Source organism: Trichoplax adhaerens, genomic scaffold (genome assembly GCF_000150275.1).
Source record: "Trichoplax adhaerens TRIADscaffold_34 genomic scaffold, whole genome shotgun sequence".
NCBI lineage: Eukaryota > Metazoa > Placozoa > Uniplacotomia > Trichoplacea > Trichoplacidae > Trichoplax > Trichoplax adhaerens.
Genome location: NW_002060974.1, coordinates 230,310 through 250,317, shown reverse-complemented (window position 1 = coordinate 250,317; position 20,008 = coordinate 230,310). Strand labels below are relative to the sequence as shown.

Sequence of the window (20,008 nt, the reverse complement as noted above, 5' to 3'; positions counted from 1 at the left end):
ATTTTATTTTAAACACAGAGATAAATTATGCCTTAGCAGGCCGTGGTGGTAATGGTGGTGGTGGTTCATCAGTTTTTGATGTGCTTCGATTAAGCAATCGTGGTGGTGGAAGTGGAGCCTTATCTACATCATTTCCATCAACATCACCATTATCCATGAAATGAACATTAAAAAATGTGTTAGCGCATGGTGTAGATGAAAAATCTCTCGGCGGTAAAGGTGGTGGTACTCCAGTATCATCGGCTTTCTGTGGATTAGTCGATTCAATAAATAGTTGTCGCGGTTTAGGTGGCAACGGAGGCGGTTTGTCCTGCTGATCATTTTCATCAAATATTACCTCTTCTTGAATTGGGAGCGGCAGTCTTGAATCACCACTTGGGTGGCCACGGAAAGATAAATGGCGAGTCAGTACTTCATGCTTATCTTCGACAACTTCTAATCTATGGATGTCACTTGATGAAGCTGATCGACTTTTCCGCGGCGGAACTGGCGGAATAATTTCATTGCTAGACTCGTATTCATTTTCAAACAACGTAATTGGTTCTGTTGACGCTATTGATGAGTTCGAAACGGTTCTGATTCTATTTCCCTTCAGTAACTTTATGTTTGGATCAATAGGCAATGATAATGATCGAACCGCCCCTCTTCCTAAGAAAGCGTCTGGTTGAGAAGTGCTTGTAAGAAATTCGAAATTTGAACCTCTACTACGGCTAAGAGTACGCTTTTTTGAAGCTAAAGAGCCTTGATTGACAGCTTCCGAAAATGATCTGATAGAATCTCTGCCGCCACTACCGCTTGTTCTTCTGGTAGCTATTGGGTTGGATGTCATAATACCCATACCAGTTAAAGAGTTTGATCGAATCTTAATACCAGGAGACTTTAAAGGTACATCAGTTCGACGACTCTGCAAAGGCAAATAATTGTAAGAGGTCTAACTAATTTACACAGTAACACATAACAGAAGCAGCAAAAAAACATTAAAATAACCTATTAACTTTCTAAGATTATACAAAGCAAATAAATTTTATATACCATGACATAATTAGTGTTACTAATTAAATATAAAAAAGCTAACTACAGTATATGAAAGTAAAATCATAATACTAGTTCTATACTATCACTCACAAATTTCGGAGGATCGGTCTTATCACGAGGTTCAACTTTCAAAGACTGTTCGTATAAATAATCCTCAAATTGGCTTTTACTTTTTGTTTCGGTCGGATCCAAGGATGTCAAAAATCGCTAATAGCGCATAAACGATAAAATGAATAAACCACAAATGCAGTATTTATAAATGCGAACAGATTTACCTAATATAAAGAACTTTAGTACTGATCATGCTAGACCTACTTTGATACTGGGTTCTTCTCTCAGACAATATGGAACATTCTGAAATTGCTGAATTTCACCAACAATATCTGCGACTTTACGCCTAAGATTGTCAATGATTACAGATTCCAGATTAATATTATATTGGACCTTACAATTATTTATGCGATAGACAAGCGCTGAAAGTGCTACCTTTTATGAAAATTAATTATAGTTTCCGATGAGCTAGTCGGTAAAAAATCAGGATTTCCTTCTTCGGTATGAAGAATTTCTGTTAAATATTTTCCTAAGTAAAAAAAAGTAGCATAGTATCCCTGAAATTAATTTTGAGTCAACAAAGTACTATTCTATAATTTATCTTTGTACCCATAAACGGAATACATGGCGGATTTACGGAGCGCAATTTCTCATTATACTTTCGGAAATGATCAGCTGTAAGTCCAAGCATTTCCTTTAAATAAGAAAGTCGCTTAGGCGGAATTTCCTATATAGAAATTAAATGCAATAATTTTAATGTAAGCATTTCATACTCTATTCCCTATATATTCTTATCCAGCACTGTATATTACATTGTAAAATATTACTACCTTCCTTTAATAATTTAATAACTACATAAATTACCTTGAAAGTATGCTCTAATCTGTGAACAGGCGACGAACCTATTGCGCTAGCAATCTCAAGTATCCCATTTAAATTATTCAACTCCTCGAAAACCTATTTATTTTATTACGTATTTCACAAAGGAAAGATCAATTATGACAGCAGATATGAGGTTTAATAATTTTCTCGTTGTTCTATTGTCTCTAAACTCACCATTAGTACTTCAATGAATCTCAAAACTACTGCTGTTCTCTCTTCTAAATTTTCATGCTTTAAAATTTCATTTTCGCACCAATGCGTAATCTGAAAATTCAATATTCAGAAATCTAGTAAGAGGCAATCTAACAATTCAACTGGCGGGTACGAAATGTGATACCAATGTCGAGTGCTGAATGAGTTGCAAAACGTTTGGAGCTAATTTGTCCTTATCAGGCTTTGTCCACATAACACCAACCAATTCAGAGGGTTTAACAGCCCTATCATAAAAGCATGATTTCATTTAGTCTTTTAGTTTAGTACCACCAAAATGTTATCCACTTAGTAATTTACTAATAAACCGTATAGTAAGTACAGACCTAAATAATTCCGACTCTATAAGTGTCAGTTGACGAGCTATTTCTACCGGATGAAGCTACAGGTCGTGAAAAAAGTTAGAGTAGCGTAAATTAAAAAGTATGTAATTTTATTAACCGTAACATTACGGCTAGATAAATAAGGTAATAACAATTTTACTCTACTCTTACCGTAAGAATGGAGTATTGATCCGATTTTCGAGCAATATACCATTCTATCGGTGGAGGCGAAAAATCAAATGTTGGAGAAGTATCGGACGCAATACTGAAGTAGATTTCCTGTTCCTAATTAAAATGAGAATTTTACATTAACAGTATACAAATAGAAACCATACAATATATTATATTGCTCTTGTATTAATTCTAATTCAAAAAATTTCAAATGAACCTTAGAGCATACCTTACGATTTATGATCTTTACTATCGATTCGATCCATTTTCGCATTGATTTACCTTTCTTTGACTCAACCATTTCTTTCAATCTATCTAAAAGTATCTCATCTTTGGCAAAGTCGTAAAAATGATGGTCGACCCATTGACGTAAAACATTCAGTACTCTACGAATATGTAAAATCAGCAATTATGCGCCAATAAAATCATAAATTTTAGAGATTTTCAATGTTAATAAATCTTACGTTACCGTAGTTGTACTGGTTCTAGGTATTCCTTTTTAAACTTTTTATATTCATCCCTAACGGTAGCACTAAAGTCTTGGTAATTCAATCCTATAAATTCCACCGGTTCTGGTATGTTACATGTAGGTACAGTTAAGGGAAGAGATATCATCATAATGATCTACATAATTATGTGGAACCTTTTAAGTATGTTATAGACCGTACTAGACAGGAACGTAACATGTACTTAAATGACGATGTTTTGTACAATGTTGTAAGTAGAACGCATACTCTGCTGAGTACGCTATCAAAAGCTTGCTTTAAAATTTGTTTAAGAAGGATATCTTTCTATTAAGAGTTCCAGTAAATGTCTTGCTTTCATGAAAGATCTGTACGTGATTAAAAATATCCGCGCATACGAAGGATCTAAAACATTGTGACATATGCCAAAAAATAAGTGCGTACAAGGTACTCCATTTAAAATCCTAAAATGGATATCTTCATGATATATCGAATAAAAATTAATCTTCAAAGCTTCCTTACCTGAATATTTATGATATGTTAGCCTTTCAACTAATTTTAAAATAGTTCCACCCTTTACTAATGGCACACCGGATGGATTCTACAGCATTAACAGAAATTCAGTTTTAAAAACGGTAACCCATCATACGAATAATTGCAGAAATAGCCATTTTAAATCTCACATATAGCACTAACATATTTATTCTCCTCCAATACAATATTGCCATCAGTTCCAACTTTGTCGGGTATAGCAAATCTGACGAAATTCAGTGATTTCAATAAAATATCTTACATAGCATATAAATCTAAAAGTTCGACACAATGCACTACTTTATAGGGCATAATACATACCTGTAATGCTTAGGATCCGGAAGTCTAAGTATGGTTGCATTTTCTTGTTCTTGTAATAAGCCATCCAGAGTCCGATCCATGGCACTAAAAAATACAAACAGAAATTCTATGTAATAATAACTTAAGCCTAGCACAGCCCTATAAGAGTTGGATCAGTTATCCCTATAAAGTTGAAAGTTGCGAGAACTTATAAAGTTCGAAGACATGCTGTAAGCATTATCAAGAACTACTCTACGAAAGATTACGACTAGGAAAAATAATATGTTTTAATAAGATATGGTACCTTTTACAGTGTAAGAGACATAAAACTGACATCCATTCAAGTTTGTCTTTTGAATCTCTCGCAGTAAGCGTTATAGAGCGGTGATCTCGATCTACGATCTCAAAGCTTGTATCTGTAAATGGAAAATATGCACTATAGATTCTAACATTATCACGCTCTTTGCGGAATTTGTACATTTCTTAATCAACCATACCACTCTCATGATCGATAATCTCAGTCTTTCTAACACTGAAGAGTTCTTTTAGCCTAAAGCTAGCCGCAGATGAAGACGGCTTCGTATTCTTTTTACAGCAAATTAATAAGCCGTCTAGGAGGAACACTTGACGCTCTGAAAGCTATTTTAAATAGATCGTAAGTGGGTTATAATTTGGTAGTATCTAAACTGTTAGATAATATTACGTAGAACAATTTAAAAGTGAACCAACCTTTTTTCCAGATGACATTTTATACAGTATACCCTCTGAAAATTAAATAAAGATCGAAAAAAACTTTAGTCTATTTGCAATCACAAGTATTATACTAATACTTATTATAATGTGCTATCATCTTAGTCACAAAGTATCGAGATATGATTATTATTTACCCATAAGCATGTTCGTGCAGCAAGAAGCTATACTCGATCCCTATCAGAAGAGAGATACTTCCATACTAAGTATCAATATAATACACTTCTAGGCAACAAATCGCTAATAATACAAGCAACCAACCTCCCACGCATCTATTGCTTCCTCGAGCTCGTAAAGCATATGCATTGGCGTTCTCCGTCTGCTAGGACGCAACAAACACTCAAATGCATCCCCACTACATGATTTCCAAAAAACCATTTGAATACATTGCATTTAGAAACCAAAAAAATTTAATGAATCATTCTGATACCAATATTATAGAGTAACAAAAATCGCATACTAATGTCTCCTTTTTCCGATTAACGTATCACATGTTTTTTTAATTTGGATCTGCAGAGTTCTTAGAATTCCCAAAGCCTACAAGAAGTTATATAAAAACAACATTAAAGTTATTATAATAAACGATAACGGTTATATCTTTGCAAGAGCAAATCGCTAATAAGCATATTAACTTTATTACCTGTTCAAGATTATCATGATCTTCTTGATGGACTGTTACTCCTGCTAAGAGCTATAGCATCGATCATATGAAGAAACATAAATCAATTAATTTACCAGTATAGATTCATTATCAATGACCTAATCTGGTATTAGCAATCGTCAGCACTAATCTGTTAAGAAATGAAGTGTAGGTAAACTTAGCCAAATCACATCACTTACATCAATGAAGTCAAAGTACTTTAAGCAGTGCTGAATAGGTACTATTAACAATTTCGGCAGTATGTATTGTACTCCTTCCTTAAATTTAAATTTATATTTGGCTCCAATATACTACACCAGAAACAATCAATGTAATAAAATGTTACATTAACAGTATCAGCTAGAAAATCCCTCCATTTTTATAGCATTCCCCGATAGATGCATATTCCGAAACATATATTTACACGCAAAGACAAAGAAAAATATATGCGACGTACGAATGCACTATATGAAATACAGTATACTCTATTCTTAAGTATCAGACATTAAAATGATACGCGTTATAAAGATTTAAGGTTACATAAAATAATTGCATGTACATAAATCAGCAAAATATACATTAACAACTGATCATTATTTTATGCCAGCATAAAATGAATAGATTTCAAATAAGACATACTACCATATGACTGTCATCGAATAATAACTGTAGCTATTACATTCGTGCATAATCATATCGAAGTAATGTCATTAATAGAATGAATGCAATACAGTTCATAATTAATAGAAAAGAATTTCTTGTAAATACGGTACACCATAACATACACTTTAAGTAATATAAGTATACAAGTATATTTGGCTTGCATACCTATGTAATGTGGTAGTAAACATAGAAATATTATAAGAAGAAAGACATTGTCGATCAGCTTACTAACTACGCAATGCAGTTATCATGTTAGTTACAAACTGATTAGGCAATAAAAAGGTACCATCTGTTTAAAGTGATGCGACGTGTAATAATATCAAAAGAGAAATAAGAGTACAGAATAGAATACTATTAATATTTCAATGACATCGCCGAAAGCAAATGCAAAGCAGTACCTGACAATAAGTTAATACTTCCGGTTTCTGTAATATATTTGACCAAACTTTTGAAGATTCCCTTAAGGATGTACAATAAGTATCATACACGCTAAACTCTTCAGCCTAAATATCATTATGACAAAATTAATAGTCAAACGAGAACATTCTTGCATTGCATCGCAGACATACCTAGGTATATCTACGGTTCGATCTAAATATATAGTTATAAAACTAGCGTACCGAAAAGTAAGTAATACTGTACCTCAGCCATTTCTAAAAAGCAATCACCAACTTGAGTATATTGTTCCGTATCATTGTCCGCCATTTCAATCGTATCTTCCAATAATCCAAGGAAGCTTACGGAAAATTCGTAAATGTCATCAACGTTGGAAAATAACCGCTGTACCTCCTAAAGTAAAGAAATACATTAACATGATGATTATTGTTTATACAGAATAAAAGGAATGGAGGGAGGATTGAACTTACCCTTTCAGAAAACAGATGAGCCGCGGTAATAAATGGTTCTCTAAATATCTAATCGATTAATAGTAGTTGAGTAATTAACGTTATTTGCAAATATCAATTTGAAGAATCTATTAGAAAAAATTTAAATTCATGGTGTTTCATAATCCATTGATTAGTAAAGTACCTTTGTAATAAGGTTTAAATCCCGAATAAACTGTTGCTCCTCTAAAAGTAACTCTTTTACCAATGTTTCGTAAGGAATAAAGGTGTCTCGACCCATTTCCTTTGTATACAGAGAAAGTATTAAATATCACCGATGTAACAAAAAATTGCACAGTCTCTAATAAAATATGATTATAATTAATTGACGAAACAAATAATATAGCTTAATGCTGAAAAATCTAGTAGGCGAGTATATTGCATATACCTCATGTATTTGGTCAACGTCACGGTTAAATAATTCTTGCAACGGATTATTAGCAAACATCGCGATTTTAATATCTTGACTGCCAATTTCTGTATGTTTTATATTTCTGATGTACGTACCAGTCAGCTACCATTTGTGACATTTTGATCAACAAGTTGTTACATAAAGTATAAAATAAGTGATAATGTAATATTTTTCAATAATTATTATTGGGAACCATCAATTAATATTAGAAAATCCAAATTCAAAGCATGCATATATACCTTCAATATATTACATATTAAGTAATCCGCTACGGTTATAACATATAAGGATAATTGCTGATCTATCTTATAGCAAAGGATATCCTACAAACCGAAATGCAAACGTATAAAATTCTTCACACAATATGAAAGTAATTACACAATGTAAAGCACTTTAATAATGCTACATAACGCAGAAATTACCTTTTGAAGGACTGAATGGAACTTATCAACGCAGGCCGATAGATGACTTCTTTTCTTTCCTTTTTCTAACATCCCTCTAGCTTCACTAATTACTGATTCATCGATTGGGTTAGGAAAAGTGTCCAATATATACTCTTCCACATCGGCTACGGTATGCGGTAAACAAGCGCATATTATAACAAGCAATCGTATCATTAGTTTGTCTAAATGCTCTAATCCTTCGTCGGCAATCGTTAAGTCAGGGATTGCATTTTCCAACGCCTATATTTATGTAAACATTTAATAATTCAAATTTATCAGTATAATACTTGTAGTATCGTCTACAACATACAGTCAGTAAAAACTAATTAATCAGGCTGAATTTTAATACACTAATGAGTATTTAAAGTGCTAAAGATAGGAAAACGAATAATCTGTATTCTTTAAAACTTTATCTTAGTAATTTTGCAACAGATTAACTCTTTTATGATCTAAGTATTGCAGGGAATTGTCCTAAGGACAAATCAAATCATTGTAATGAAGTATAGACGGGAATTAAACTGATCCGAAATACGAATATTGAATAATTATTTCTCAATATTCACAAACAGGATTATACAAACTAATAGGAAGACGAAGTATCTTTATTTTCATAACAGTAGTTTACAAGACTATGACAAGGTTTAAAGAACTGATTTATATAAAATGAAATGATTGCAAATAATACGATTACAAAATAAAACAGATTTAACGACTGGTTGTCAAAAAGTGATTCCATACATAATAAATCAGTTCACTTGCGATAAATCTTAAAATGTTGTCATCGGATTATCTTTCAGTTTTAAAGCGCTATAAGTGCATACTATCTACGTACAGTACCATGACTGATATTATATTGCACAGATAATTTTAGTTTTAATATTAAAACGACAGCATTTAATTTTTAATCTTTAAGAAAGAATCCTACTATACCACTGTAAAGAATGAGCGATTATAATTACACGAATATAGTTTGATATATGATCAAAAATGTACTTTGTGCATATGAATAGAGGCATTTTAATCCGTTAAGATCGTATTGAGTGAGTATATCTTATCTAATGATATCTAATGACATGATAGTTAATTATTTACTAGTATGTTAATAAGTTCCATTTGAGTTCATGCCAGGTTACTAAAATATACATGAGACCAATGAATTGAGAATTCAATTAAAAGGGAAGCGTGAAAAATTTTTTTATCGCTTCAGGACATTTGTTTAATTAATCGACTACATCTGCTTTTACAATTGCAAGAAACTGTCCACGTGGTGTGAGAATTGCATTAATTATACCTAAGAAATGCTTTTTAAATTTTGTTGCTACTTGTTTTTTATATATAATTTTAAGGTTAATATTATTTCTACGTTACTAAGTCTATGGTTTTTTATAATTTTGCCACCTTACCACCATTACATATTAGTGCAACGAATAAAACTTTCAATTCAATCTACAATTTGATCATTGGTGTAAAAATACTAAATTCTACAACTAACCATTTATCATAAAATTCATAGGTCATAAGATAATGAGTTTTAAGTAAATATACCGCATATACTGTACCATTCTAATTACAAATAAATAATACTATTACCATCATCATAGCGATTTCTAGACTATTACAGTAATTTATTATCAACTAATTTACTCCAATTATCTGTCCTTTGCTTCATTGAATTACGGGAATTGATAACTGATAAATAATTATAATAGATTATAGTCTAACAAGAAAATCATACAGCTATGGCTAATAACGATTCCATCTAAAACTAGCCTATCACAGACAAATTTCACCAGATTTAATTCGTTAAATGCGTTGTCAATTTAATATGTACTATCGTGTTCCAATACAGTACCAGCAAGGGTAAAGTTATAATGATCTCTAATTAAATTAGCATCGGTATTGTAGTAGCAGAAAATATTTATTCAACTCTACTGTATCTTCTGTTTCCTGTATTTCTAAACACCGTAATACAGTAGTTTTTTTTTATGCTTCATACTCGTTTACAATTAATATTATAATAGAAAAAATGAAATACAGTAATAAATTACTATTTCGGAGAAATATCCATTTATTCGCTAAATAATGAATTAGTCAAGGACAATCAACTAATTTTAGGTACAACGCAGTGACTTAGGAATTTTCGGACTGCGAATTCAAATTTTCTACAAAGGTCAATCTCGACAGCAATATAGTTCAAGTGTAAAATCAATCCCAGAAGTTGTCGGAAAATACTACAATAAGCACAAAGATACTATATCACTAATGCTAAGGTAACAGGATATTAGCCTAGAGAAGTACGGCTTATATGCATCCACTGCTTGTAAATGCATGTAAACTGTATTTGCATTGTCTTTTCACGGATATTCTTTCAACAATGGTTGGTACGGTCAATATGGAATATTCTTATGTACGTTGATCATCCTTCCTTTAAACGCTGTTTAGTCCGCTTCTTTATAAAGTCAACTGTAGCAGGATTTGCTTTATTATAGCAAATAGTTGAAATCTGATGAAACCGGGTAAACTAATACTTAAAAAAAATGTAGACCATATTGATAGGGATTTGCCAAGAACGAGAGAAAAATTTGTCTTTGTTTGGCATGAAGGCGCTAAGTTAAATTTATCAATTCAGTAGCTTAAGGAGACTGATAGTATACTTATTGTGCAGGGATATCATACCCATACAATTTATAGTCACCCAGACTAGCTAATAAAATAGATCAAGATAATGAAGAGACTATTACAGAGGCTTTAAAAGTTGCTCTATTACAATAACAACAATTGACTTTAAATTGCAAACATGGCACCATTTAGGCAGATTTAAATTATTAGAGAGAAAAGAGGTTAAAATTTAATGCGCTACATTACTATTGTGATAAAAAATGTCCTAAGAAGTATATCGAAATCTAAAACTGGGTAGGCTACGCATTTATGGGGTAGTAAGCAAGTAAGATGGTAATATCCCCCCAAAATACATACTATTAGTTAGGATCGCAGTCATTATCTTACTTATTTAATAGTAAGAAATATACAATATCATATTGACATGGTAGAAATGCTTATATTGAGCAAATAAGTGTACATATTGTATCAGAAAGATACTGCAACAAATTAACTAAATGATGGCAACAGTAGCAACTATTATTAATGATGCCAGGATACTGTAGGATCATGAATACAGATAATTAGTTATCTATTTATTTGACTACATCTGTTGGGGTTTTTGAGAGAATTGACTCATTCCTTAATTTTATTAAAAGTAAACTATACTTTAGACTTTTAGACTAGATCTGGGCTGTCCAATGGAAGTACTTCCCCAAAATCTAGCCTACATTGTGACTGATTATTTATATGATGATGATGCGAAAGAAAGTTCAACGCGTTACTTTTTTGTCAAGAAAATGGACCGGTAGCTATTACAATACTAGAATTTGATATTAAGTGGTAATAGTTTCAATCCTCAAGAGAGACATCGAAATGCACTGAGATCAAGTTAGATTTATCTTACTTATCATATGTCAAGTAGTTAATTAAAAAATGGAGATATAGGTATCGTTTGAGAAAATAAATAAGTGGTCTAGTTCTTTATAAATTAAATGTCGTGTCAACATATACAGTACGTATCGATGGAGGACTGTTATGCCAATTGTACAAAGCGATTTTTATTTTATTTTATATAATATAAGCAATCAATGGAAGCGATTCTCCTAATCGAATCGTGACGTCAAGATTTCGATGCTTGGAATCACGTCGTGAATACGTAGCACTATCAAGTTGTTTACATAATTTAACGTGGGTTATTACAGTACTGTACATACTTTACTGTACTGTATCATAGATTAAGAAATGAAGTCCTTTAGATTACCTTGCGATACAGCGTTCGAAAGCAACCTTTCAATCTGGCTAAGGTATCGTCCTGTTCATACCACTCCATATCGCTTTACCACCGTCAACAAAATTCATCAACACCGATAAATTAAAAATAGAGCAACAACATCATACACCTTGTTAGTCAATAATAATTATTATAATAAGCAGTAAGAATTCAAGCATCAGTTAGCGATACATATACTGTACTGTATACAGTATATATCACGGAGGAGCAAAATGCATCCCCAAATTTTGAAGACATTTCTCTTAATTGAAAGAACACTTGCAGTTTTGTATGCAATGTTATATTACATGGTACTGTATTAAGGAAATAGATCATTTTTTTGTGTGTCAATTAAGTGGGAAGCCGATAAGAATTGCTTCTAGACGACCTAGCAAAAACTTTGTAAACGCTTAAACAATCACACTGTACGCGTACATATACTTATACGTGGTTCTCTAGTGCAGCCGTGTTTCAGAATATAAAATACACGTATACAGTATTATAATTCTTACAAATCTAATGGATACGTTCGAAAAAATAAGTAATTAAATAAGATATTGTTAATCTTAAGCTTGTTATGTTATGATTCACCGATCATAGAATGGTCATTAATAGTAAAAAGCAGATATTATAATAGTTGCAATTATTCTATGCAAACGAAGACAAGAAAACTAAATTACTGACTGGAGGTTAAATTATATCGATCATAGTCGTATAGGTAGTTACGTGTATGTCGACGACATTGAAGACTTTTAATTTACTGACGGTAACAGCTAAAGAGTCTAGTACAACAACAAGATCAATAAGATTACATATCATCATTAATAAAACGATTTCAAGTCAGAAAGGTTCAATTGTAAAATTCAATTTTATTGCAATAAAGAAAAGTCTAGATTTTACGAACGGACTTGATTATCGAGGTAAAAAAATCTTTCACCTCTATGGGATTGACTATATTGTATTTCTTGATTACTAGCACATTTGAACTAATACCCTGTTACTGATACGCAAGTAAAATAAGATAAAAACTTGAATAATTATTCAATTCTTACCGTGCTACGCTGATATGTACAGTATGCGTCAGAGTCCTACAAAATCAGACTATGCGTGTAACAACTTCATCATGTCCAATTGCTTGCTATCATGGCTTCATATGAAGGAGACAGGGAGGACTTATGTTGATTTAAGCATAACTACCAGTCGCTTTGATTAAAACATTAACGTAAAGAATTGAATTTTATAGCATTTCTTTCTTATTATGTTGTCTATATATATGCAGGCCCATATGTAAGCGAAAAATATCACTCGTAGTCAGGAAGCGTAGAAGAAAATAGTGGCAATCGATAATGTATACGAGTATCCATCTCGTCCTACTAAAACTAGTTTATAGATGTTTACGTTGTGAATGGACATACGGTAAATCATAATACAGAACTTGACCAATCATTCCGTCTACTCGCCTATCCAAGCATTAGAAATAGGTAGGCATGCAATAAGAATTCAATGAGTAGTATACATTGGATAAAATGTGTCGATCAACAAGTTCAACTTTAAATAATTGACTTGTTCATTATCAGAGCAATTGTAATCGTTTACAGTACAAGCGTTGCACTCAAACTTGGCCATTCGGATGAAAAGCGATCTGCCTTTGAAAGATGGCTTCTGAATATATGCAATTGGTATTATGGCTGATAGAAATGAAATTCAGTATACCCTTTTATCAATGTAGGCCTATTTTTTTGTCATACTTTATCGATGATGGTCTATTAAGTCATAGCAATCATCTCCTATTTCCCTTATGAATGGTTTCTTTACTATGCTATCGTCAATATAATGATACCTTCCTAGGGGGGATAGCAAGCTGTCCAATTATAGCTCGTACACTACTTCAAGTCATTCTTAGTATGGTACCGAATTATTATGAGGCAATATGAATTTTACAAAGAGTCCCACCTGCAATCGTCGAAGAAGGCGTTGGGTTATGCTCTTCTCTACGTTGAAGTAGACTCATACTATTGATAGATAGTATCAGGCCACATAAGTGAGTCCCTATGTGTTAGCAGTGGTATTGATTGATTTACTAGTTAGTTAAAATCGCTGACTACTCGACTACAGAGTGGACTGGTAGAAAGTTGACTGAATACAGGTCTGTTACCCTTACTGGACGAGGAAATTTGCACTCTTCAAGAAAGTGATAGAGTCGTCATTTTTTTTTTATCAAGAAACTTTTCCTTACTCAAGTAGCGTTCAATCTATTCTTCCACAGAATGGAAAAATGAACAACGTCATGGGATATCCATAGACAAGATATTACGTTGAAAGTGCAATTTTATGCCATGATGGACTAATGTCAAAAGAATTCATTCGTTCAGTGAACAAAAATTCAATTTTTGCAATGTTTTCCAAACTAACCTGTCAGGGAAATGTCGGCGAAAAACTAGCCAACTGTACCAATCTTAGCTACATGTAAGCCTTTCTAACAGCATCAAGAATCAACATAATCAGCCAATTTAATTCCTTTTCCTTTTAATGGCTAGCAATAGCGCAGCACTACTGCAATCCAATTTTATGAATCCAGCTACAGAAAATTCTTCCCTTTCAAACTTGCATTGACTGCCAAGTGAATTTCAGTGAATTTCAGTATCGTACGATTGTACGGACAAACGTTTTGCCGTCGCGACACGTCAGTCAGTCAGTCAGTCAGTTACCGTGGAACTGCTATCGTGTATTGTACTGTACAGTACACTATAGTACTGTACTCAGGAACAAGTCCAGTCAAAGTCCTCTTTACCCCAGAGTGAATTGTTGAGCGACACCGTAGGCTTTAAGGTACTGTACACTGTACAGTATGGCTGAAGTCCAGGATCAGCTGACCGTTGAGTGTACAGTACAGTGTACTGTGCACTGTACACTGTGTAGTCGTAACAGTACAGTACTGTACAGTATGGAACATTTTGCACATTCTGGAACCCTGTACTGTACACTGTACACTGTACTGCACAGTGCACAATGGACAATCAATACTGTTTACTGGAGTGAAAAAGGCAAACAAACAACCAAGTCAACCAACTGGGATAAACAACCACGTATCAAAAAGTGAAGTGAGTGAAACAACACTTCAAACATCAACATGGCAGTACCAGGAATGGCTAAAGAGAGAAGAGAGTCTCTTTAGCAGCCCCTGGTTCCTGGCAGCACCATGGATTATTCCATGTAATTTAGTAATTACATGGACTAGTCTACAACAAACCTTGCTGGTTATGCTTGGCGTGCTCAACGCAACTCTCAACTCAATTCGCTAAGGTTAATCTAAATAATATTTCAGTTGACATGTTAGCTTTGGATCTAAGGTTGCGTAGGTATTCAAGTATATGTGCATATGTTCTTGTAGTACCTAAAAAGAACGTTGCATTTTATAGCTTCGATCCTTCATGATCCAAGCCAAGCAGAAATATCGCCAGTCCTTTATAGCATATGGTAGTAGCTACGGCTAATTTCCGTATACTGTAGTAGTATAAGTGCATTGTGCCCAATAAAAACGTGCAAACTGCAAACATGCAAGCTGCTAACAGGATGAATTACTAGTAAACAAGAACCAATTGAACTCCAGCTCACGATTTTGAACTGTCAATACTATAGTTACCCTTCAACCTATCTAGCGATACATGGTTGCCATAACCATACTGGATGCCAGTGCCAGTCTCAACTACGCCATCGGAATAATTTTTTTTCAGGCTGTAGCATCTACTGTGCTCTCATCTAGATATTGTGCCCAATAAAAGCGTGCAAACTGCAAACATGCAAGCTGCTAATAGGGTGAATTACTAGTAAAATAAGCACCAATTGAACTCCAGCTTACAATTTCGAACTGGCAATACTGTAGTTATCCCTTCAACGAATATATTAACGCACAGTATGAAATGAACTGCGCTATGTAACCATTACTGTATATGGTGATACATAGTTGCCATTACCATACTGGGCGCCAGTGCCAGTCTCAACTAAGTCTCAACTACGCCTTCGGAATAATAATTTTTTCAGCCTGTAGCATACTGTGCTCTCATCGATACGATGTGCCCAATAAAAGCGTGCAAACTGCAAACATGCAAGCTGCTAACAGGATGAATTACTAGTAAAATAAGAACCAATTGAACTCCAGCTCACGATTTCGAACTGTCAATCCTGTAGTTTTACTCCTTCAACCCATATAGCGTATACATAGTTGCCATTACCATACTGGACGCCAGTGCCAGTCTCAACTACGCCATCGAAACAATCAATTTTATTTTATTAGCCTGTAGCATACTGTGCTCTCATCGAGACGAGACAATGTACGCAATAAAAGCGTGCAAGCTGCAAACATGCAAGCTGCTAACATGATGAATTACTAGTAAAATAAGAACCAACTAATTGAACTCCAACTCACGATTTTGAACTGTCAATACTGTAGTTTTACCCCTTCAACCCCCATATAGCGTATACGTAGTTGCCATTACCACACTGGACGCCAGTGCCAGTCTCAACGATGCCATCAGAATAGTTTTTCATCCGGTAGCATACTGTGCTCTTATATAGACGATGCCGTATGCGCTTCCCAGGCGTAGCTAGTCTACAATCAAGTTGCTATAGTACAGTCCAGTGGTAACGCCCAATAAAATCGGGGCTAATCGATCAACACATCTCTATGCAGTAGCTGTATTCGTACAAATAAGATATCAAGTAACACTTAGTAAGGGCAAATCTATACGTGAAACTGATGTTGAATGGCATTCTCAAAAGTAAACTAGCCTGAAATTGACAAGTGATCAACATGTTGGCAAATAAAGTCATGCCTGGTACACGCATTTTATCATCACTTACTCAAGCCTTTCGTAATTATACCAGGTACTGAATTTATGTACTGTATCTATATAGTATACGCCTATAAAGTATATAGTCCGTAACATATACATATACGCAAATAACACAATCATTAATGAATGGGCAAAATTTTACAATTCCTTTTCATCATCATCATCATAAACATTAACTGATTATAGCTCTGAAAGACTGAGGGTTTATTGATGAACAGCATCTAGTTGCGATGATGATCCACTACATCCTTTAAATCCCTTCAGTTGATTAATATGCTGCTGTATTAAGTATATAACGGTATATATAGGTGCAAAACTGCAGATGCACAAATTATAATTATCTATGCGAGTGTTATCATCAAGGTATATTATCATATGTTGTACATAAATCTTACTTTCAAATATTAATCTTATCCAACTTTAAACGTATATGCAAGAACTCTGAGATGTTTATACATTATTGTAGAAAGAAAATTTCTCTTCAGAATAACGCCAAATACGGTTTAATGTAAGATAGAGCAACAATTAGTAATGCTGCTCTTTTACATCAGAGTATCTCAGTCTGCCACATTGTCTTCTTTACAATAGCAACTGAAATATCATCACTACTATGCTATTTATTTCATCAAGCGAACATGCATGGGCATTGGGTAATTGAGCATATTAATTAATCAAGTTAATATACTAACAGAATATCATACTCTTCACAACTGTGTAAGATATGCATGCTTGTTCTATCGACTAACCGATTCATATTAGCCATGCTGATAGACAATATGATATGGTTGTTGTGGGTGGTGGAATTATTGGCTTAGCCACTGCTAGAGAGTTGTTAATAAGACAACCAACATTAAAGTTGGCAGTTCTGGAAAAGGAATCTCTCTTAGGTAATGGATTATAGTATTCTATACCGATAGCCAATTTAAGCTACTATGAAAAATTATATCAGTTTCGGTCTTCCATTGACGATAGCAACGCTATTCTAAAATAGAGGTGTAAAATTTTACCTTAAATATGTTCGGTTATGATATGTACATCATATGATAAATAGGAGATACTGAATTCAGTAATTGCCTTAGATATTATGCACTATAACACAGTCTTAAAGGATTCTTGCCTGAATTAATAACTTGCCTATACAGCTCAGCATCAATCCACTCATAATAGTGGTGTTATCCATAGTGGCGTCTATTATGTGCCTGGCTCATTAAAAGCCAAGTTATGCGTCGAAGGAGCTAATTTAATGTATGAATATTGCGATAAGAGTAAAGTCCAATACAAAAAGTGTGGAAAGGTAAGTGCAGCATTGTTACTATGATTGTAAAATAGAAGTCCAATTACGTCTTTCCATCTTTCTTATTTTGCATCGATGAGGCTATAATTAATTTACCTGCATTAGCTCATTACGAGTACAATGGTAGTTTTTTGAGAAGGAGTACTATTGTTGCACAACTTGATTAATTATATAACAATTATTAAATTTTATATATGCAGCATTAGATTACTAAGCTTTTAAAGTCTATTATCTAGGTTATAGTTGCTGTGGAAAAAAATGAAATGACCAGATTAAAGAATCTTTATGAAAGAGGATTGCAAAATGGCGTTCGCGATATCAGATTGATTTCCAAAGAAGAACTGAAAACATTAGAACCAAACTGTGAGGTAAATTTAAATAGAAGCTCTTTCAATATCGTAAAACTAAGATACGTACACGTTAAGATAATATAATTGATTACAAAAAATGCTCACCTTTTCGATATAGCGTAGTATATAAAAGTAGCCATTTTCTCCTCAGACTTAGAAATTCTCGCAAATTTTATAATACAAAATCACCTTTTCGATGCTTTATTAAACTTCTCATAGAAGTAAATTATAAAATACTTATGCATTAAGATAGCAGTCGGTGCTTTTTCTGACATAATTGCAGGGTATTGCTGCTATATACGTTCCTCATACCGGTATTGTAGACTATGGACAAGTAGCGAAGTCTTATTCTGAGGATATTCGTAACTTTGGTGGTGATATCATTTTAGATTACGAGGTCATAAACATTTATTTTCAATTATTATTAATTTGGATATCTCTTTTAGTTATCTATGCCAAAGAAACACGAACCAATAGCGCTAGTTAATCTAAGAATTAATAGTAAAACAAATTATCCGTGCCTAACTAAAGTATCTTCTTATATTTTTTTATAGGTTACCAAGTTTGATTACACAGAAAGTTCTAAATCTTCCACAGGTAGCGTAAAGCTTATTTTTTTAACAAAATAAATACCAAATAGTCACTATTGCTTCATGATACCGCTGTATTCGTATGATGTAAATATACGTGATTGATAGATGTTTAACCGTTTTTGCAAATAGAGATACGTCCTCAGATTGTTATTCACGCCAAGGACAAAGTAGGAAATGAATATTATAGTCTATTGTTGTCAAGATATTACTGTATGCATCAGTAATCGTAGATTAACGCCGGTGTTGTTACCTCCAGCATAAGGAAAATATCAAAAGTAGGTTTGTCATTACATGTTGCGGATTGTATTCCGATCGCCTTGCGTCCAAATCAGGATGCGAATCCGAACCGAAAATTGTACCATTTCGCGGAAACTATTTAGTTTTACGAAAAAACAAAAGTAATCTTATCAACGGTAATATCTATCCGGTAAGTGCACTAGTTAACTATAGATAAAATTTTTAAATTTCAGTATCGCGATATTAGCGATTTTATAAAAATTCTGCACACTTGAAAGAAAATATTTTTTTCATTTATTACCTACGATAGGTTCCTAATCCTGATTTGCCATTTCTAGGAGTACATTTTACTCCTAAAATAAATGGGGAAGTATGGCTCGGCCCAAATGCAATACTGGCTTTATCGCGTGAAGGTTATCGCTTCACTGATATTAATCCTCAACAACTAATGGAATCTATCAGTAATAAAGGATTAATAAAGTTACTTTGCAAACATTGGCAATTTGGTATTCAAGAAACAATCAGAAATGCCTTTTTGCCGGCACAGATACAGCAATTGCAGCGTTATGTCCCAAAGCTTCAAATTGACGACGTTGTCAGGTAGTAAAAATAAAGTACTGTCTACTTTAATGAAAGTCGCAAAAAAATACTTACCTTTCTTTTAATTTTGTAATTCTAATTTATTGCTAAATTAGGGGACCAGCAGGTGTTAGAGCTCAAGCCTTGGATACTGATGGCAACCTAGTCGATGACTTCATATTCGATAGCCCTCCCGGCAATATCGGTCAATTAATTCTACATGTTCGAAATGCTCCATCGCCGGGGGCAACTTCGTCGCTGGCTATTGCCAAAGTTATTGCATCAGAAATTAATCATAAGCTCAATGGTAAAAAATCTTAAAAAAGAAAGTTAATGTATTATATATAAAACTATTTGTAGACGGAAACAAATTTAATTATTTTTGTGTGCTTTTAACTTATCGTTTTATAAATGTACCTATTTATGGAATTAGCCATATTTTGAAAATATACATCTTTATTGTACAATAAGC

The 20,008-nt window shown here is 33.4% G+C and overlaps 2 protein-coding genes across 2 annotated transcripts; one reads left to right on the top strand and one right to left on the bottom strand.

Annotated features, from left to right (window-relative positions):
* Positions 1-25: 25 nt before the first annotated feature.
* On the bottom strand, positions 26-11,690 carry TRIADDRAFT_62057 (uncharacterized protein; the record flags this gene model as incomplete). Its single annotated transcript, XM_002117973.1, has 28 exons — positions 26-904; positions 1,126-1,242; positions 1,351-1,432; positions 1,522-1,615; positions 1,696-1,813; positions 1,951-2,043; positions 2,143-2,232; positions 2,306-2,405; positions 2,505-2,560; positions 2,673-2,786; positions 2,902-3,058; positions 3,142-3,226; positions 3,659-3,737; positions 3,833-3,893; positions 3,989-4,072; positions 4,697-4,731; positions 4,979-5,072; positions 5,178-5,254; positions 5,358-5,408; positions 5,558-5,668; positions 6,419-6,523; positions 6,663-6,809; positions 6,887-6,934; positions 7,050-7,148; positions 7,293-7,418; positions 7,556-7,639; positions 7,739-7,999; positions 11,622-11,690. 28 exons carry the CDS (start codon positions 11,688-11,690, stop codon positions 26-28), a joined length of 3,516 nt encoding a protein of 1,171 aa, XP_002118009.1.
* Positions 11,691-17,264: 5,574 nt separating this feature from the next.
* Positions 17,265-19,857, top strand: TRIADDRAFT_51164 (uncharacterized protein; the record flags this gene model as incomplete). Its single annotated transcript, XM_002117993.1, has 8 exons — positions 17,265-17,370; positions 17,626-17,777; positions 18,014-18,145; positions 18,411-18,501; positions 18,725-18,729; positions 18,977-19,147; positions 19,268-19,557; positions 19,653-19,857. 8 exons carry the CDS (start codon positions 17,265-17,267, stop codon positions 19,855-19,857), a joined length of 1,152 nt encoding a protein of 383 aa, XP_002118029.1.
* Positions 19,858-20,008: the final 151 nt, after the last annotated feature.